At 45.9% G+C, this 21,567-nt stretch overlaps 1 protein-coding gene across 2 annotated transcripts in view; it reads left to right on the forward strand.

The window, feature by feature from the left end:
- GTF3C3 (general transcription factor IIIC subunit 3) overlaps positions 1 to 21,567 on the forward strand; it is a 102,242-nt gene that overhangs the window by 42,346 nt on the left and 38,329 nt on the right. For both annotated transcript variants that reach the window (XM_030209743.1, XM_030209744.1), the window contains exons 9-10: positions 2,900 to 3,003; positions 10,998 to 11,169. In XM_030209743.1, the coding sequence (XP_030065603.1) occupies positions 2,900 to 3,003; positions 10,998 to 11,169 (276 nt within the window). The remainder of the gene's footprint in view (positions 1 to 2,899; positions 3,004 to 10,997; positions 11,170 to 21,567) is intronic.

Below are 21,567 nucleotides of genomic sequence, written 5' to 3' on the forward strand. Positions count from 1 at the left end.
TCTTCAGTTTGCTTCTTGGGTCAGGACTTTGTTCTCCTGGTTGGATGGAGCTTGGGATGTTCACAGTCCTGAGGGGTGGAGGGAGGTAGTTGTGGTTATTATGTAGAAATAATGGCTAGTTTATTGGACTTAGGGCGCATGAATGTAAGGAGAGACAGGCTACATGGTTGCTGCAGTGACCAAACTGAGTATGATCGGGGGGGAAGGAAATATAAAATAGGAGAAAAACATCCTCAGTAGTGTGATTGAAGGCTCACAGATACAGAACCCTCTGTCGCCTTCCACTCAAGCAGTTCCTAACCCAGTCAGTCACTTTAGGGCCCGTACCGAGGGCACTCAGTTTATTTGTCATGTCTTCGAAACCGTGTCTAAGGCTTTGCTAAAATGTAAATACACCACATCTATCGCTCTACCTTGATCCAACTCTCTGGTCACGCAGTCAAAGAAATTAATCAGATTTGTGGAGGAGTGGCCTAGTGGTTAGAGTGGTGGACTTTGGTCCTGGGGAACTGGGTTCGATTCCCACTGCAGGCACAGGCAGCTCCTTGTGACTCTGGGCAAGTCACTTAACCCTCCAAGCCTATTTCTTTACTTACCACAGAAGTCAGACTTACCAGTCTGTAGTTCCCAATTTCTTCCTTATTTTCACTTTTGTGGAGAAGGGACTACATCTTTCCTTATCCAGTTCTTTGGGACCACTCCTGACCCTAAAGAACCATTGAAAAGGTCAGCCAGAGGAGCCGCCAGGACTTCCCTAAATTCCTTCAGTACCCTTGGATGTATACCATCTGGCCCCATTGCTTTGTCCACCTTTAGTTTAGCCAGCTGTCACAAACCCAGTCCTCTAAAAATAGTTCAGGGTCTACCATATCTCCATTCCTGTTTGTTTTGTCCTCTGTAGCCCAGCTCCCGGTCCTTCAATTGTGAACACAGAACAGAGATATTTGTTAAACAATTCTGCCTTATCTTTATCAGCTTCTACATATTCCTCCCCTTCACCTTTGAGTCTCACAATGCCACTTTTGCACTTCCTCCTATCACTAACGTGTCTAAAAAATGTCTTCCCCCCCCCCCTTTTTACTATGTTGGCTATATTTTCTTCCATTTGCAGCTGTGCTTTTCTGACTACTCAACTAGATTCTCTTAGCTTTTACAGATATTGTTCTCTGTCTTCGTCTTTCTGTGATCTCTTGTAGCTTATTGAAAGCTAACCTCTTTTTCCTTACCTTTTCAACTACTACTTTTGAGAACCAAAGCAGCTTTCTTTTCCTCTTACATGTATTTACTTTCCTTACAAAAAGGCTTGTTGATCTTAGAGTAGCTCCTTTCAGTTTTGCCTGCTGCTTTCCTACTTTATCCAGATGTCCCCATCCAGACAACAGTTCCTTGAAGCAATCTCCCATCTGCACAAAGTTAGTTTTTTTGAAGTCTAGAACCTTCATTTTTGAATGAACCCTCTCCATACTTATCTTTATATTACACCATTCCACCTGGTGACCACTTAACAACTAATGGGGCACCCACATTAACTAACTGTTAATTGTTGTGTCAACAGTGAATGCAGCTTAGTGACTAGGTCTCAGCCCTTACCTTGCGATACTTTCCATGGCCTCCATCCTTTAAGGGGCCCTTTTCCAAATAGCAATAAAAAGTGGCCTTGGTTCACTCTTCTATGGGTCTTTCCTATCCGCTAAGGCCATTTTTACTGCTGGGATAAAATGGCAGAATTTCCTATTTTTGTATTAGTGGCCACATGCTAATTTTGTCATTACCACCACCCATTATGTAGGTAATAAGGGCTCGCATGCTAATTGGTTATTGCACGGCAGTGTAGCTGCGTTAACCGCTTAGCACAGAACATGCCTGCTTTCCACCCCCAGACATGCCCACATTGCAAAAAAAGAAATGTTATTTTTTAAGATGTGGGTAATATACGCATATCCTAAAATTAACACAAAACACCTCAGTGCACCTGTGGTACAACATTTTTTGCTATGGTAAGTACGTGTTAGTGCTTACCGCAGCTTTGTAAAAGGGCCCCTTAATGTTAGAATGCTGGTATTTTTCTGTGGCTAGCAGAGGCCTGTATCTGTATCATTTTTTGCCATTTCTGAACTTGAGAGACTGACTTGGTCTGAAAATTCACACGTTCCAGCAGTTGCCATCAGCAGGAAAGATCCATTAATATTAAGGTATTCCTCAGACTGTATTTGTTTATATCAGGTATCTGCTTTGAAAAATGCATCTTTGCTTTTTTTTTTTTTTTTAATGCAGTCCTCTTCATAAATTGCCATTGCTCTTCTTTTAACTTGAAGATGGACATTAAGTTAGCAGAGGATGTTATGGCTACATATCTCCTTAAATGAGATTTGCTAATTTGCTTTGTTAGTGTAAACCATACTTCTGTTCCAGATCCCATAGACCAAAGAGTATCTTAGTAAGCGTCTGACTTCCTTGGTCCTTTAATGGTCACATTCTTCAATGGAATGTGAATTTAATCAAAACCAAGTTGCTGTATGCGGTTTGTAAATGAATAAAAAATACATTTCACAAATATACAGAAATTCTTTGAATATAAAATTAATATTTCATAATATACACTAAACAAAAAATAACACTTGGAACTCGGTCCCTACTCTCACAAGGGAAAGGGCCATTGGTGTCCAAAGAAATCATGCTGAATTAAATTAACTGCCTTCCCTGTTATATTGCCCAACATAAAACAATTTAAGTATTAGGTCAAAACCCATGTAAGTTAAGCTAATTTGCATTTAGTTTTCCCTAAGTATTTGTGCGGTGTGTGATTTTTTTTTTTTTTTTTTAATCTTATCCTAAAATATCTTTGGAATGTTGATGAACCTGATCACTTTCCTCTAATGTAATTTTGATTTATTTGCAGCTGTAGAGACGGTCCTTTGCCACGTGCCAGATGGAGTTCCCATAGACATAACAGTCAAGTTGATGGTGTGTTTGATCCACCTTAACATCATGGAATCCATTGGTGTAAGTATTAATCTCGTAGATGGGCTAAATAGTATTCTCCGAGGACAAGCAGGCTGCTTGTTCTCACTGATGGGTGACGTCCACGGCAGCCCCTCCAATCGGAAACTTCACTAGCAAAGTCCTTTGCTAGTCCTCGCGCCGGCCAGTCTTCTTTTGTCCGCACTCGGTACGGTCATTTTTTTCGCCGTGTCGAGCCCCGGAAAGTCGACCTCGCGCGTCCAAAGTTTTTTTGAGCGTGTTTTTTCTTCGGAAAAGCTTTGTTCTAGTGCGGGAAGTGCTCCGGAAACCCTCCCCGGGTTTCGTGTCAATCTTCCCCATACTTCCAGCTTTTTGCCCCGATAAGTTTTCTTTCGCGTCGGGGTAGGCCTCTTTCGGCCTCGGTCGAGATTTTTCTCCCTCTAAATTTTGGTGCTTCAATTTTCGCCATTTCGGCTTTTGATTTCGCCGGCGTGATTTTTCCGCCCATGACATCGAAGCCTTCCAGCGGCTTCAAGAAGTGCACCCAGTGCGCCCGGGTTATCTCGCTCACTGATCGACACTCGTCGTGTCTTCAGTGTCTGGGGGCTGAGCACCGCCCTCAGAACTGCAGTCTGTGTTCCCTGCTTCAAAGGCGGACTCAGGTAGCGAGACTAGCCCAGTGGAACGTGTTGTTCTCGGGCTCTTCGTCGGCATCGGCACCGGGATCTTCGAGTGCATCGACGTCGTCAGCGTCCAGACCATCTTCCTCGGCCGCCCTTGCATCGAGTGCATCGAGGCATCGGGCCTCTGCATCGGCGCCGAGACATCGGATAGCTGCATCGACGTCGGTGGTACCGGGACCTCGTCTCCTGATGTCGTCGGACGGTGGTGCATCGAGTGGAGTGCAGGTGAGGGCTGTCCATTCCCCTGCTGGTGGCGGTGAGCCCTCGGGTGGGTCTCCTCCTACCCTGAGGGCTCCTGCGGTACAGCCCCCCCGAGATCGACCCTCTTCGGTCTCGGCCCCGAGGAAGCGACGGATGGATTCTACGTCCTCCTCGTCGGTGCCGGGGAGCTCCGGTGACATGCTTCGGAAGAAATCGAAGAAGCATCGACACCGGTCTCCTCCCCGTGTCGGCACCGAGAGCTCTGGGTCGCCGAGGGATTCGCCACCCAGCAGGCATCGGCACCGAGAGGACCGCTCACCCTCTGTTCAAGAGGTGTCGATGCGCTCCACTCTGGACAGCCCGGAACAGCCTCCTCGCCCGGAACAGGTTCTGACGTCGACGCCTGCATCGACCTCTCAGCCTTTTTCTGCAGCCACTCTGAACGAGAGCCTCCGGGCCGTTCTCCCAGAGATTCTGGGAGAGCTGTTGCGCCCTACCCCTCCGGTACCGGCGGTGCTTGCGCCTCCGGTACCGTCGAGCGTGGCGCCGGCTGGCCCATCGCCCAGGTTGAGGTCCCCGATGTCGGTACCGCGTGCGGTGCCGACTGCGGCCACCTCCCAGGAGGGCTCCCCGACTACGTCGGCGGAGGGAGCTTCGCCGATGCGGGCCAGGGAGTCTACCTCTCGACGCCCCCGTCGTGGACGTGGTTCCACTGAGTCGAGCAGGGCGAGGTTGCAGACACAGGTTCGGGAACTTGTGTCTGACACCGAGGGTGAGGCCTCGTGGGAGGAAGAGGAAGACCCCAGATATTTCTCTGACGAGGAGTCTGAAGGTCTTCCGTCTGATCCCACTCCCTCTCCTGAAAGGCAGCTTTCTCCTCCTGAGAGCCTGTCTTTCGCTTCCTTTGTCCGGGAGATGTCTACGGCCATCCCCTTCCCGGTGGTTGTGGAGGACGAGCCCAGGGCTGAAATGTTTGAGCTCCTGGACTATCCTTCTCCACCTAAGGAAGCGTCCACTGTTCCCTTGCACCATGTCCTAAAAAAGACATTGCTTGCGAACTGGACAAAACCCTTAACTAATCCCCACATTCCCAAGAAGATCGAGTCCCAGTACCGGATCCATGGGGACCCAGAGCTGATGCGCACTCAGTTGCCTCATGACTCTGGAGTTGTGGATTTGGCCCTAAAGAAGGCTAAGAGTTCTAGGGAACATGCTTCGGCGCCCCCGGGCAAGGACGCTAGAACCTTAGACTCCTTTGGGAGGAAGGCCTACCATTCCTCTATGCTCGTGTCCAAGATCCAGTCTTACCAGCTCTACACGAGCATACACATGCGGAACAATGTGCGGCAGTTGGCGGGCTTGGTTGATACTCTTCCCCCCGAGCAAGCCAAGCCTTTTCAGGAGGTGGTCAGGCAGCTGAAGGCGTGCAGAAAATTCCTGGCCAGAGGAGTTTATGACACTTTTGATGTTGCGTCCAGGGCCGCTGCTCAGGGTGTGGTGATGCGCAGGCTCTCATGGCTGCGTGCCGCCGACCTGGAGAATAGACTCCAGCAGCGGATTGCGGACTCGCCTTGCCGTGCGGACAATATTTTTGGCGAAAAAGTTGAATAGGTGGTAGAGTCTCTCCACCAGCGGGACACCGCATTCGACAAATTCGCCCGCCGGCAGCCTTCAGCCTCTACCTCTACAGGTAGACGATTTTTCGGGGGAAGGAAGACTGTTCCCTACTCTTCTGGCAAGCGTAGGTACAATCCTCCTTCCCGACAGCCTGCGGCCCAGGCTAAGCCCCAGCGCGCTCGCTCTCGTCAGCAGCGTGCGACTCAGCAAGGCCCCGCGGCTCCCCAGCAAAAGCAAGGGGCGAGCTTTTGACTGGCTCCAGCAGAGCATAGCCGACATCCAAGTGTCCGTGCCGGGCGACCTGCCAGTCGGAGGGAGGTTGAAAGCTTTTCACCAAAGGTGGCCTCTCATAACCTCCGATCAGTGGGTTCTGCAAATAGTCCGGCAGGGATACACCCTCAATTTGACATCAAAACCTCCAAATTGTCCACCGGGAGCTCAGTCTTACAGCTTCCAACACAAGAAGGTACTTGCAGAGGAACTCTCCGCCCTTCTCAGCGCCAATGCGGTCGAGCCCGTGCCATCCGGGCAAGAAGGGCTGGGATTCTATTCCAGGTACTTCCTTGTGGAAAAGAAAACAGGGGGGATGCGTCCCATCCTAGACCTAAGGGCCCTGAACAAATATCTCGAAAAAGAAAAGTTCAGGATGCTTTCCCTGGGCACCCTTCTCCCCATGATTCAGCAAAACGATTGGCTATGCTCTCTGGACTTGAAGGATGCCTACACACACATCCCGATACTGCCAGCTCACAGACAGTATCTGCGATTTCAGGTGGGCACACGTCACTTCCAGTACTGTGTGCTACCCTTTGGGCTCGCCTCTGCGCCCAGGGTGTTCACAAAGTGCCTAGCTGTGGTAGCAGCGGCACTCCGCAGGCTGGGGGTGCACGTGTTCCCATATCTCGACGATTGGCTGGTAAAGAACACATCAGAGGCAGGAGCCCTGCAGTCCATGCAGATGACTATTCGCCTACTGGAGCTACTGGGGTTTGTGATAAATTATCCAAAGTCCCACCTTCTCCCAGCGCAGAGACTCGAATTCATAGGAGCTCTGCTGGATTCTCGGACGGCTCGCGCCTATCTCCCAGAGACGAGAGCCAACAACTTGTTGTCCCTCGTCTCGCGGGTGCGAGCGTCCCAGCAGATCACAGCTCGGCAGATGTTGAGATTGCTGGGCCACATGGCCTCCACAGTTCATGTGACTCCCATGGCCCGCCTTCACATGAGATCTGCTCAATGGACCCTGGCCTCTCAGTGGTATCAGGCCGCCGGAGGTCTAGAGGACGTGATCCACCTGTCCACGAGTTTTCTCGACTCCCTGTATTGGTGGACGATTTGCTCCAATTTGACTCTGGGACGTCCCTTCCAAATTCCTCAGCCACAAAAAGTGCTGACCACGGATGCGTCCCTCCTGGGATGGGGAGCTCATGTCGATGGGCTCCACACCCAAGGCAGCTGGTCCCTCCAGGAACGCGATCTGCAGATCAATCTTCTGGAGTTACGAGCGATCTGGAACGCTCTGAAGGCTTTCAGAGATCGGCTGACCCACCAAATTATCCAAATTCAGACAGACAACCAGGTTGCCATGTACTATGTCAACAAGCAGGGGGGCACCGGATCTCGCCCCCTGTGTCAGGAAGCCGTCAGCATGTGGCTCTGGGCTCGCCGTCACGGCATGGTGCTCCAAGCCACATATCTGGCAGGCGTAAACAACAGTCTGGCCGACAGGTTGAGCAGGATTATGCAACCTCACGAGTGGTCGCTCAACTCCCGAGTGGTGCGCCAGGTCTTCCAAGCGTGGGGCACCCCCTTGGTAGATCTCTTCGCATCTCGAGTGAACCACAAAGTCCCTCAGTTCTGTTCCAGGCTTCAGGCCCACGGCAGACTGGCATCGGATGCCTTCCTCCTGGATTGGGGGGAGGGCCTGCTGTATGCTTATCCTCCCATCCCTCTGGTGGGGAAGACTTTGTTGAAACTCAAGCAAGACCGAGGCACCATGATTCTGATTGCTCCCTTTTGGCCGCGTCAGATCTGGTTCCCTCTTCTTCTGGAGTTGTCCTCAGAAGAACCGTGGAGATTGGAGTGTTTTCCGACCCTCATCACACAGGACGAAGGGGCTCTTCTGCATCCCAACCTCCAGTCGCTGGCTCTTACGGCCTGGATGTTGAGGGCGTAGACTTTGCCTCTTTGGGTCTGTCAGAGGGTGTCTCCCGCATCTTGCTTGCTTCCAGGAAAGATTCCATTAAGAGGAGTTACTTCTTCCATTGGAGGAGGTTTGCCGTCTGGTGTGACAGCAAGGCCTTAGATCCTCGCTCTTGTCCTACACAGACCCTGCTTGATTACCTTCTGCACTTGTCTGAGTCTGGTCTCAAGACCAACTCCGTAAGGGTTCACCTTAGTGCGATTAGTGCATACCATTACCGTGTGGAAGGTAAGCCGATCTCAGGACAGCCTTTAGTTGTTCGCTTCATGAGAGGTTTGCTTTTGTCAAAGCCCCCTGTCAAGCCTCCTACGGTGTCATGGGATCTCAATGTCGTTCTCACCCAGCTGATGAAACCTCCTTTTGAGCCACTGAATTCCTGCCATCCGAAGTACTTGACCTGGAAGGTCATTTTCTTGGTGGCAGTTACTTCGGCTCGTAGAGTCAGTGAGCTTCAGGCCCTGGTAGCCCAGGCCCCTTACACCAAATTTCATCACAACAGAGTAGTCCTCCGCACTCACCCTAAGTTTCTGCCAAAGGTCGTGTCGGAGTTCCATCTGAACCAGTCAATTGTCTTGCCAACATTCTTTCCCCGTCCTCATTCCTGCCCTGCTGAGCGTCAGCTGCACACATTGGACTGCAAGAGAGCATTGGCCTTCTATCTGGAGTGGACACAGCCCCACAGACAGTCCGCCCAATTGTTTGTTTCTTTTGATCCCAATAGGAGGGGAGTGGCTGTAGGAAAACGCACCATATCCAATTGGCTAGCAGATTGCATTTCCTTCACTTACGCCCAGGCGGGGCTGGCTCTTGAGGGTCATGTCACGGCTCATACTGTTCGAGCCATGGCTGCGTCGGTAGCCCACTTGAAGTCAGCCTCCATTGAAGAAATTTGCAAAGCTGCGACGTGGTCATCTGTCCACACATTCACATCTCATTACTGCCTGCAGCAGGATACCCGACGCGACAGTCGGTTCGAGCAGTCAGTTCTTCAGAACCTGTTTGGGCTTTAGGATCCAACTCCACCCCCCGAGGGCCCTGTTTGTTCTGTTCCAGGCTACACTCTCAGTTAGTTGGTAAATTTTTTAGGTCAATCTCAGTTATGTCCTCGCCGTTGCGAGGCCCAATTGACCATGGTTGTTGTTTTGAGTGAGCCTGGGGGCTAGGGATACCCCATCAGTGAGAACAAGCAGCCTGCTTGTCCTCGGAGAAAGCGAATGCTACATACCTGTAGAAGGTATTCTCCGAGGACAGCAGGCTGATTGTTCTCACAAACCCGCCCGCCTCCCCTTTGGAGTTGTGTCTTCCCTTGAAGTGTATTGTCTTGCTACATACTGGACTGGCCGGCTCGAGCCGGTTTCGGGCGGGAAGACGGCCGCGCATGCGCGCGGGCGCGCGAGGACTAGCAAAGGACTTTGCTAGTGAAGTTTCCGATTGGAGGGGCTGCCGTGGACGTCACCCATCAGTGAGAACAATCAGCCTGCTGTCCTCGGAGAATACCTTCTACAGGTATGTAGCATTCGCTTTAGGCAATGCTTTTCTTTCATTTCTAGTTCAAGGTATGCACTTCTAGAAACAAACTGCAAGTAGTTTATAGTTGTTTTTTTTTTTTTTTTAAACTTTTGTAGAACTTTGAAACTGCCTATTGTTGTTGCAGTTATTCTACTTTTGTCTCCGAAGAATACTGTACATCTCTAGAATCTTTTCACAAATATGAGAAGCTGTCATGGCTTTTCAGGAATATTTGTGGATCTTTTTTTCTGTTGTTGAGGTGTTTTGAGAACCCCGAGGCCCTTTATCATTTTCCATTCTGCTCCCAGGGTGGCAAAGGAAATGTGAAATGACTGCTGGAAATATTTTCTTTTCTTCATGGTGTACTTAGCACCACTTCCTGATGTTCTCTTTTTTTAGTTTCTCCCCTCCTTACTCATAGCTCATTGAAATTTCCCCAGTTGTCTAGTAGTCACTCATGTTTAAATCCTCCCCCCCCCCCAACCAATAGATAACCCCCTGGGGTCATAGCTTCTTCTCAACAAACACACCAATCCTCTTTACCCCATACAGAGTGGGCCTGCTGATCCAAGCTCCCCATTCTTCTGAACTAAAACTTCCACCCACTCTTCCAAACTGCATTTTCAACTTGATCCATAGCGGTAGAACTACCAGGCTACTGCTAGGAGTCAGTCAGCAACATTTTGATGCCTGCAGCCTAGGAGGCAAGAGTGACTGGGCATTACTCCTGTAGACTCCCCCCCCCCCCCCACACACACACAGTAGGCACCAGAGCGAGCCCCGGTATGTCCTGGAGGTGTTCAGAGGGTGAGTGGATCGTGTGTTTTGCAGTGGTCTAGATTCAGGGTGGGGAGCTTGGATTGGCAGGCTCATACTGTCTAGGGTGCAGAATGGTGGGGTATTTGGGGGGGGAGGGACACAATCATACAGTTGGAAGACCACTGGCCCCATCTAGAAGACTCCCCGGATGCATCAGACCTTCTGTTATTCAGTTCACATAATAATGAACTGTTTTCCTTGAATTTGTGTTCTTTGCATTTCATTATTTTCTAGCTTTTGTTATGGTAAACAGACATTAAAGGCAAATAAAGCAAGATTTTGCCAGCTTAACACAGTTAAATGGCCAAATCCTTCTTTATTTGCCCTTAATGAATGTTAATATCTAGCCATCTAAAACAGCCATCTTCTTTCAGATTTGTATTTTGTTTCCAATGAGAAATAATCCATTGTCATCACTATGAATCATTGGAAAATCAGGGAGATGAAAAGAAGCCTGAGTGAGTCATACCTCACTATGTGTAAAATCTGAGTACAGTACAGATAATTGAATGATTGACTGAGAAAAGGAGAGATTTTGAAAACAGCTTGTGAAGAAATTAAAGATTGATGATAAATAAATGGGGCAACAAAGGAAGGAGAGCTAGAAATAGGACCACTTATAGAGTTCAGAAGTATGACCATCGCTTTACGAGACCTGGGATTAAGCAAAGTACCAGAGAAGCTAGGATTCAAATTCCACTGACATTCCTTATGGCCTTGAGCAAATAATTTACTCCTCCATTGCTTTAGATACACATTTAGATTGTAAGGCCTTTGGGGATAGACAATACCTAGCATACGTGAGTGTAACGCACCTTGAGCTACTGCCAAAAAGATATAAGCTAAATCTATACAAACATTTTTCATTCAGAAGTGGAAGTCAAAGGATTGGTTTTAAAGTAGCTGAAAGACCATTTGAGTAGAAAATACAAATGTGATTATTTGGATTTAGTTATTGATTGCAGCTTGCCCATAATATAGCTGTTTTGCTTTCTTGTTTGAAGCCTCTCTTAAACTTGCTGATGGAGCAGAATCCTGAGGACATGGGTGATCTTTACCTTGACGTTGCTGAGGCTTTTCTTGATGTTGGCGAATATAACCCGGCTTTACCCCTCCTGAGTAGCCTGGTCTGTTCCGAAAGATACAACCTGGCTGTCGTTTGGCTGCGCCATGCAGGTAAAGAAATTATTGAAGTTCTTAGCGGTTCATGAAGTGCTTAGCAGTTCAAGCTATAGTGTGGGCTGTCCTGTTTAGTATGGAATATGTGAAAAAGGAAACACAAGAGAGAAAATCCAAAGTACACTCACACAAGTGCGGAAACCAAAAAGCACAAGGAGCCTTCAAGAGTGGGGGTGTCAACTCAATATTTTATTGAACAGACTCGACACAGTCTGTGTTTCAGTGAAACTGCCTATGTCAGGAGTCTGTCAATATAGATGATGTTCAAATGTGCCAAATAATCAAAAATCTTCTTTTTTTAGGTGTAGTGGTCTCAGAGCAATGAAATGATGCCAAAAGCAGTGTGGGTACACCAAGGAGCACAAGTGAAAAGTGTCTGGAACTGGCAGAATAACCTTTTTAAAAGGTTCCTGAAGCTCCTTAGAGTACCCGCACTGCTTTTCAGCATCTTTTCATTGCTCTGAGACCACTACCTCTAACAAAGAAGATTTTTGATTATTTGACACATTTGATAGACCCCTGACACAGGCGGTTTCACCGAAACATGGACCATGTTGGATCTGTTCAGTAAAGTATTGAGTTGATGCCCCTACTCTTGAAGGCTCCTTGTGCTTTTTGGTTTCCACTCTAGTATGAAATATGTAAAATGCCTATGTTGTTGCTTGGATTTTGGCCAAGATCCATTGGGTCAGAGCTATGAGCTGAAGATAGTCTTTTCTTGACTGTTTGGCTGAGATTGAGAACTAGCATAGTACATGGGGTACTATGTACTCATCACCATTGGGGACACTGTTCAAAGTTGTGGACTGTTAGAAAATGCAGGAGAACTTTTGGAGGCTGGAAGACTGAGCAGATAGAATTTAATGTGGAAAGTGCAAAGTGATGCACATTGGGAAGAATAACCAAATTATAGCTACTTGATGTAAGATTACACATTAGAAGTGACCACCAATCTTCTGCTCAATGTGCAACAGCAGCAGCAGCCAAAAAAAAACCAAATAGAATGTTAGGACTTATTAGGAAACGAATAGGGAATAAAAGAAAGGATACCATAATGCCTTTGTATTGTTCCATGGTGAAACCACATCTTGAGTACTGTGTGCAGTTCTGGCTGCTGCATCTCAAAAAACATATAGCGGAGTTGGAAAAGGTACAAAGAAGAGAGACCAAAATAATTATGGGAATGGAAGGACTCTCATGAGGAAAAGCTAAAACGATTAGGGCTCTTCAGCTTGGAGAAGAGATGGCTTAGGGGAGATATGAAAGTGGTCTGTAAAATTCTGAATGAAGTGGAACACACAAACAAGAATCGATTGTTTACTCTATCAAAAAGTACAAAGATTAGGTGACACTTCATGAAGTTAAATAGATTTAAAACAAATATGTTTCAATCATTTTTATTCAAAACTTAAGAAGAAAAGTTAACATCATGTATGAACGTCTGATATTTTCCCCCCATGTGGCTAAACTAACACATAGTAACAGTAATAACAGTGACCATAATATGATCAGTTTTGATATCGACCTTGAAGTAACTGTACACAGAAAGTCAAATACGTTAGAGTTTAACTTTAAAAAAGGAGACTATGATAAAATGAGAAGAACGGTAAAAAAAAAACTTAGGGGGGCAAAAACTGAGAGAGTAAAAACTGTACAACAGGCGTGGACGCTGTTCAAAAATACCATCCTGGAGGCCCAGGCCATACATATTCCGCGAATTAGAAAAGAAAGACAGAACTCCAAAAGACAGCCGGCCTGGTTGAAAAGTGAGGTGAAGGAAGCTATTAGGGCTAAAAGAAACGCCTTCAGAAAATGGAAGAAGGAACCGTCTGAAAATAACAAGAAGCAGCATAAGGAGTGTCAAAGCAAATGCAAGGTGCAGATAAAGAAGGCCAAGAGGGATTACGAAAAAAAGATAGCATTAGAGGCAAAAAAACATAGTAAAAATTTTTTGCGGTATATTAAAAGCAGGAAGCCGGCAAAAGAATCGGTTGGGCCACTGGATGACCGAGGGGTAAAAGGGGCGATCAAGAAAGACGTAGCGGAGAGACTGAATGAATTCTTTGCTTCGGTCTTCACCGAGGAAGATTTGGGTGGGATACCGGTGTCGGAAATGGTATTTCAAGCGGACGAGTCGGAGAAACTTACTGACTTCACGGTAAACCTGGAGGACATAATGGGGCAGTTCGGCAAACTGAAGAGTAGCAAATCTCCTGGACCAGATGGTATTCATCCTAGAGTACTGATAGAACTGAAAAATGAGCTTGCGGAGCTACTGCTAGTGATATGCAACTTATCCTTAAAATCGAGCGTGGTACCGGAAGATTGGAGGGTGGCCAATGTAACGCCCATTTTTAAAAAAGGCTCCAGGGGAGATCCGGGAAATTATAGACCGGTGAGTCTGATGTCGGTGCCGGGGAAAATGATAGAGGCTATTATTAAAAACAAAATTACAGAGCACATCCGAGGGCATGGATTACTGAGACCGAGTCAGCACGGCTTTTGTGTGGGGAAATCTTGCCTGACCAATTTACTTCAATGCTTTGAAGGAGTAAACAAACATGTGGACAAAGGGGAGCCGGTTGATATTGTGTATCTGGATTTTCAAAAGGCGTTTGACAAGGTATCTCATGAAAGGCTACAGAGGAAATTGGAGGGTCATGGGATAGGAGGAAATGTCCTATTGTGGATTAAAAACTGGTTGAAGGATAAGAAACGGAGAGTGGGGTTAAATGGGCAGTATTCACAATGGAGAAGGGTAGTTAGTGGGGTTCCTCAGGGGTCTGTGCTAGGACCGCTGCTTTTTAATATATTTATAAATGATTTAGAGATGGGAGTAACTAGCGAGGTAATTAAATTTGCTGATGACACAAAGTTATTCAAAGTCGTTAACTCGCGACAGGATTGTGAAAAATTACAAGAGGACCTTTACGAGACTGGGAGACTGGGCGGCTAAATGGCAGATGACGTTTAATGTGAGCAAGTGCAAGGTGATGCATGTGGGAAAAAAGAATCCGAATTATAGCTACGTCATGCAAGGTTCCACGTTAGGAGTTACGGACCAAGAAAGGGATCTGGGTGTCGTCGTCGATAACACACTGAAACCTTCTGCTCAGTGTGCTGCTGCGGCTAGGAAAGCGAATAGAATGTTGGGTATTATTAGGAAAGGTATGGGAAACAGGTGTGAGGATGTTATAATGCCGTTGTATCGCTCCATGGTGCGACCGCACCTTGAGTATTGTGTTCAATTCTGGTCGCCGCATCTCAAGAAAGATATAGTAGAATTGGAAAAGGTGCAGCGAAGGGCGACTAAAATGATAGCGGGGATGGGACGACTTCCCTATGAAGAAAGACTAAGGAGGCTAGGGCTATTCAGCTTGGAGAAGAGACGGCTGAGGGGAGACATGATAGAGGTATATAAAATAATGAGTGGAGTGGAACAGGTGGATGTGAAGCGTCTGTTCACGCTTTCCAAAAATACTAGGACTAGGGGGCATGCGATTAAACTACAATGTAGTAAATTTAAAACAAATCAGAGAAAAATTTTCTTCACCCAACGTGTAATTAAACTCTGGAATTCATTGCCGGAAAATGTGGTGAAGGCGGTTAGCTTAGCAGAGTTTAAAAAGGGGTTGGACGGTTTCCTGAAGGACAAGTCCATAAACCGCTACTAAACGGACTTGGAAAAATCCAAAATCCCAGGAATAACATGTATAGAATGTTTGTACGTTTGGGAAGCTTGCCAGGTGCCCTTGGCCTGGATTGGCCGCTGTCGTGGACAAGATGCTGGGCTCGATGGACCCTTGGTCTTTTCCCAGTATGGCATTACTTATGTACTTAGTACTTCTACCCCAACAAATAGGTCTTAACCGTCCCTCCCATTCCCTTCCCCTCCCACCCCCCACCCCCTTTGTTTCCCTTGCTATGGCATCAAATGAACATAATAATGCAGGGTACAGGGCAATATCTAGAAGTTTAACAGTCTACTCCTGGCAGTTGGAGTCAGAGTATTCCAAAAGGGAGTCCAAGTGAGTTGGAAACGCACTCCAGTCTTCGTTTTAAAGTCTTTAATTCCCACCCTCTCTACCCGCAGTAACGTTATCATACGCACACGCCACTGCGATACTGTAGGGTAATTGTATGTAAGCCATTCTGAGAGTATTGCTTGTTTAGCCACTACAATAGCTTTGCGTACAAAAGCGGTAAATCCTGATGGGACAGGGTGTATGAGAACAGGATGGCCCAGGAGCAGCGCTGAGTCATACTTCCAGCCCGCCTTCCACATCTCAGAAACATATTGTACTAGCTCCTTCCAAAATCAGACTATTCCCGATTTAAAACAAATATAAGAAAATATTTTATCACTCAATGTACAATTAAGTCTGGAACTCATTGCCAGAGCAAGTAGTAAAAGCAGTTAATGTTGCTGGATTTTAAAAAGTTTTGGACACATTCCTGGAAGAAAAGTCTATAAACCATTATTAAAGCAGACCTGGAGAAAGCACAGCTTATCCCTGGGGTTAAGTAGCATAGAATATTGATACTTTTTGGGACTCTATATACCTCCCCCGTGGTGTCTGGAATTCCTCCCCCTCCCTCTTTCCAAGCCCCTGAACATAGAGAGCCCCCCCCCCTGACATACTCGAGCCTGTCAGAACAAAGATGCCCCCTCCCCAAGTATTTTCTTAGGTTACTCCTGAATCTTGCCCTTTTCATCTTCATCCTATCCCCCTTCATTCCAGAGCTTGCTTACAATTCAAAGAGACTCACCACTTGTGCATTATGCTACAGAGATATTTAAATGATATAATGGCTCTTGCCATCACCGGAGGGTAAACAAGGAGTAAAGCACATGTTTTAAAAATTCCAGGCATTTTTTTTTTTAGGATTTAATACATGTAGTTCACTCTTTTTGTGTGTGTGTGTAATTAAGCCCAGACTGTTCCAGAGAAAGTATCTTAAACAATTAGTCATCCTTATCTAGGGCTGGCAGCTTGAAATGACCAATTTGCTGCATTTGAAATGTAAATAAATGTCTTGGGTCAATAATCAAAATAAGTTTATACAGATAATAGCATTTTCTGTCCAGGTAAGTGATGCTGATTGAAATATTCAGAGGCACTATCTGGATAGTGCATCTGGTTATTCTTACAGACTGCCACCACACTATGTGGATAGTGTCAGGGTGGGGTCTGGGTGGAACCGGGGTGATCCTGGCACTTCCCAGATAGTGCTGACCACTTTATTTGGATATTCAGTTCAGGCCACTATCTGAAGAGTAGAACTAAATATCTGGATAATTTTTAACCACTGTAGCCAGCATTAAAAAAAAAAAAAAAGTGACTGCAACTGAATATTGACCCATCTGTGTGTAAATAAGGATTCTACCAAACACATGACTCTCAGAAGTGAATTTAGGTAATTTTCTAATAATCAGCACATTAATGGAATAGGAAGGGACTAACCGTAGAGAATGGACATAAGAAAAAAAAAAAACATAAGAATAACCATACTGGGTCAGACCGGTGGTCCACCTAACCCAGTATCCTGTTTCCAACAGTGGCCAATCCAGGTCAAAAGTACCTGGCAGAAACCCAAAGATTCCATGCTACCAATCCCAGGGCGAGCAGTGGCTTCTCCATGTCTATATCAATAGCAGACTATGGACTTTTCCTCCAGGAACTTGTTCAAACCTGGTTTAAACCAGGATATTCTAACCACTGTTGTTATATTCTCCAGCAACAAGTTTCAGAGCATAACTATTGGTTGAGTGAAAAAATATTTCCTCTTGTTTGTTTTAAAAGTATTTCCATGTAACTTCTTTGTACTTTCTAAAAGTAAAAAATTGATTCGCTTCTACTTGTTCTACACCACTGAGGATTTTGTAGACCTTGATCATATCTCCCTTCAGCCTTCTCTTTTCCAAGCTGAAGAGCTCTAACCTCTTTAGTTTTTCCTCATATGAGAGGAATTCCATCCTCTTTATCACTTTGGTCGCTCTTCTTTGAACCTTTTCTAATTTCGCTATATCTTTTTTGAGATACGGCAACTAAAATTGAACGCAGTACTCAAGGTGAAGTTGTACCATGGAGTGATACAGAGGCATTATAATAATCTTGGTCTTGTTTACCATCCCTTTCCTAATAATTCCTAGCATCCTGTTTGCTTTTTTGACTGCTGCTGCTGCACACTGGCAGAAGATTTCAGCATATTGTCTACAATGACACCTAGATCATTTTCTTGGATGCTGACTCTCAAGGTAGACCCTAGCATCTGGTAACTATGGTTCCGATTATTTTCCCAACGTGTATCACTTTTCATTTGTCCACTAAACAGGACAGCCCACTTTATACTGTGGTTGGTTGTAGGATAGATCCCCTGTAGGCAAAATGTATCAATTGTGGTAATAAAATGATTTTTCAAACCATTGAACAAGAGAGAGTTTCAATGTCCCATGTATGAGATTCTATACATCTACTGAAATCCCCAAAATTAAGAGTGCTTTTGCAAAAGGAAAAAAGTTTTGCCTGTAATTTGGGATTTCTGTATAGCTGTATAGGGCTCTTGTACACCTCAAAATTTTCAGAACACCACAGAATAAGATGATGATTTATTTTTTATTTTTATTACATTTGTACCCCGTGCTTTCCCACTCATGGCAGGCTCAATGCGGCTTACATGAGGCAATGGAGGGTTAAGTGACTTGCCCAGAGTCACAAGGAGCTGCCTGTGCCTGAAGTGGTAATTGAACTGAAGTGGGAAATGAAACTGGATCATGAAATGACAGCTGGGTAAAGATTACCAAAGCCAAAAACATCAACACTCCTGCTTTATATGAGCTGAACAGTCATAATGTGGCTCAAGAAGTGGAAGAGGAAAAGTCATGTCAGGATAAGGAAGACCTGAAACTTACAAACCCCAAAGCCGCAGGACCAGCAGTCACACTGCCTAGGAAGTGTAGGGTTGGTGATTGTGACTCTCTTCTGAGGGGCATGGAGGCATCCATGTGTTAACCAGACATGATGTCTTGGAAGGTGTGCTAACAGCCAGTTGCCAAGATCTAAGCCTTTACAGAGGGATTGCAGAGATTCATCAATCCTACTGAGTGTTATCCATTGCTGCTCTTCTGTGTTGGCATGTGTGATACCACTAGGTATCTCTCTGAATATATAAAAAATGACTTCATGTCTTAGAGAAAGAGGGTAAAGCAGGTAGGTGCCTAGATGGTATTCTCAGTCCTCCAGATCGAGGATAAAGGCCAAGGGTGAGAAACTTGCATCTTGGAGATGAATATATTGCTGCAGGGATGGTATAGATGAGTGTTCCAGGGACTGCTGAACAGAGATGGCATCTACCTATTGAAGAAAGAGAGAAGCTTCTTCTTTAACAGATGTTGATCAGGACATCCTGGCTTTGATTCCTTTAAAGTAAGGGGATCCTGGATTCTCTGAGAGGAATCAGTGAAGAAACTGATATGGGAGGGAATCATACTGGAGGAGTAGCCTAGTTGTTAGAGCAGTGAGCTGAGAACCAAGGAAGCCTGGTTCATATCCCTTTGCCAGTGCTTGTGATTTTGGACAAGTCACTTAACCTTCCATTGCCTCAGGAACAAGCTTGAGTTGTAAGCCCTCTGAATACAAGAGAATGCAGATTGTACCTGAATGTAATTTGCCTTAAAATTCTGAGAAAGGTGTTATCTAAATCCAAAGCCTTTGTGCGACTGATGCCATACAGTGTGTGGTAATCTGGGTGGGATCCAGTGATAAAACACACATGAAGATTGTTCATTAAAGGGTCCTAGACTTAAATGTTTTTGGAGGGCTCAGCACACAAGATAAGGGAGCGGTGGTGAGTTGTGTACCTGGGAGCATTTATGTGAAGTCCACAGCAGTGCCCCCCTAGGGTGCCCCATTGCTCTCCTGTGATGTCTGAGGGACCAGTCTGCTAAAAATGTTGACCTCCTACATTCCAAAGGCGTGATTTTGTGTGTTTTTAACTTGTGGTTTTTTTTTCCTTTCATAAATGGCCTAAAAAGATAAACGCACAAAACCTTGTTCAAAATGATATTTTTGAAAAAAAAAGATAGATGTTTTTCTTTTTTCGAAAATAGGCATATTTCCCATTCGGATTTGGTACACATGGAGGCTCATTTTCAAAGCACTTAGCCTCCCAAAGTTCCATAGAAACCTATGGAACTTAGTCTCCCAAAGTGCTTTGAAAATATGCCTCTTAGTGTAAAACATCCAAAGTCCGACTTACTCGCACTATCAAACATGCCCCTTCACATGTAATTCAAAGATCCATTTCTGTTCTTTAAAATTTAGGCTGTGTTCGCTTGTCCACTTGTGAATGTAATCTGAATTTTAAAGAGCAGAGATGGATCTTTGAATTACACACAGTATCGCTTAAGGGAAGTGTGGCAGATGTCTAATTATAAAAGGATTCATTTGAGCATGCCTTCTGATAGCTCATATAAAATATACTGAGGGTAGGGGTTATATTTAAATTCAGTTTTAGATGCTGTATGGTTAGGGGATAGTTACGGAGCTGTTGTTAATTTTTCTACTCCCTTTGAAAAAACTTTATTAATACCAGTGTACGATAACTGTATAAAATGAATGTGACACTCTTTAAAGCCTGAGTCACTGCCGAAGTGGTTCACTGGTTGATAATCAGAGTTTTGCGTATTTCTGTTTGTCCTAGTCGTATTTGTTGGTCAAATCACTACAACTAAAATCCAAATGATCTGATAAGAACTGAAGTCTGTCATATGAAGCATTTTGTTCTTCTGTGTATATTACAGAGTAGTAGATACATGAAGAATGGAGGGAAAAAGGATAACAGAGTTCAAGAAAGTCAGGGAGAGGCACAGAGGTTCTCCGAGGACGAGCAGGCTGCTTGTTCTCACATGTGGGTCGATGTCCGCATCGGCCTGGGAATCGGCAATTTTGCAAGCAAAATATAAAAAAATCTTTACAGAGTCTTCTGGCGTGCGCATGCATAGCCGTCTTCCCGCCTGTCGCGTGAGCGTTCCCACTCAGTTATTTTTTCTCTGCGGTGAGGTGCGGTCCAGTTTTTCCCTGCTCGCAGGCCTGGGAAGGAGTTTTCTGACATAGTCTTTTGTCTTTTTTCTTCTTTGTTGTAGTAGAATTTACAGTTTAAAAAAAAAAAAAAACTCCCTTAGTTTCCTTTACTTTTTTGCCCCTTTTTAAGTTTCCTTTGTTTTTCGAGCGGCTGGGTTGCTTCCTTCTTTTCGTGCCCTTTTTTCTTTTAATAGGCACGATCGCGTCTTTTGATTTCGCCGAAGCCGTTTTTTCTTCCATGTCATCGAAGACGCCCAGCGGCTTCAAACGTTGTACTCTGTGCAACCGGACTATCTCAGGTACCGATACCCATGCTTGGTGTATCTAGTGCTTTGGACCTGACCACAGCCCAGCCGCTTGTAGTCTGTGTCTTCGAATGAAGAAACGGACCCAAGCGTCTCGAGAAGCCCAACGAGAGAAGCTTTTTGGGGCTCAGTCCGGTCTTTCGACATTGACATCGGTACCGAGGTCAGCGGCATTGACATAGAGGGACACATTGACGTCAGGAGCTAAGGTAATGGCTGCGGAACAACCAAGTTGTGCTCGGAGCAGTGTGGCATCGAATGGGTCTCCACCTGTCTCGAGGCCTCCTGTAATGCAGGCCCCCCGGGACTGACCTTCGTCAGACCTGGCCCAAAGGAGACGTGAGGATTCCACATCTTCCTCATCGGTACTGTAGGTATTCTAAATAAGTCTTATAGGAAAACAACTAACAGAGCGTGGGGCACCTCCTCGGTGGATCTTTTTGCCACTCAGATCAATCACAAGGTCCCTCAGTTCTGTTCCAGGCTTCAGGCCCACGTCAGGCTAGCATCAGATGCCTTTCTCCTACATTGGGGGACAGGCCTCCTGTATGCGTATTCTCCCATACCTCTAGTAGGGAAGACTTTGCTGTTACTCAAGCGAGACTGCAGAACCATGATCCTGATTGCACCCTTCTGGCCACATCAGATCTGGTTCCCTCTTCTTCTGGAGTTGTCCTCCGAGGAACCGTGGAGATTGGACTGTTTTCCAGCCCTCATCACTCAGAACGAGGGGTCGCTTCTATATCCCAACGTCCAGTCTCTCGCTCTCATGGCCTGGATGTTGAGAGCTTAGAATTCGCCTCCTTGGGTCTTTCAGAGGGTGTATCCCGAGTCTTGCTTGCTTCTAGGAAAGATTCCACAAAGAGGTGTTACTCTTTTAAATGGAGGAGGTTTGCCATCTGGTGTGACAGCAAGGCCCTAGATCCTCTTTCTTGTCCTACACAGACCCTGCTTGAATACCTTCTACACTTGTCAGAGTCTGGTCTCAAGACCAACTCCGTTAGGGT

This window comes from Microcaecilia unicolor, chromosome 7, assembly GCF_901765095.1.
Source record: "Microcaecilia unicolor chromosome 7, aMicUni1.1, whole genome shotgun sequence".
Taxonomy (NCBI): domain Eukaryota; kingdom Metazoa; phylum Chordata; class Amphibia; order Gymnophiona; family Siphonopidae; genus Microcaecilia; species Microcaecilia unicolor.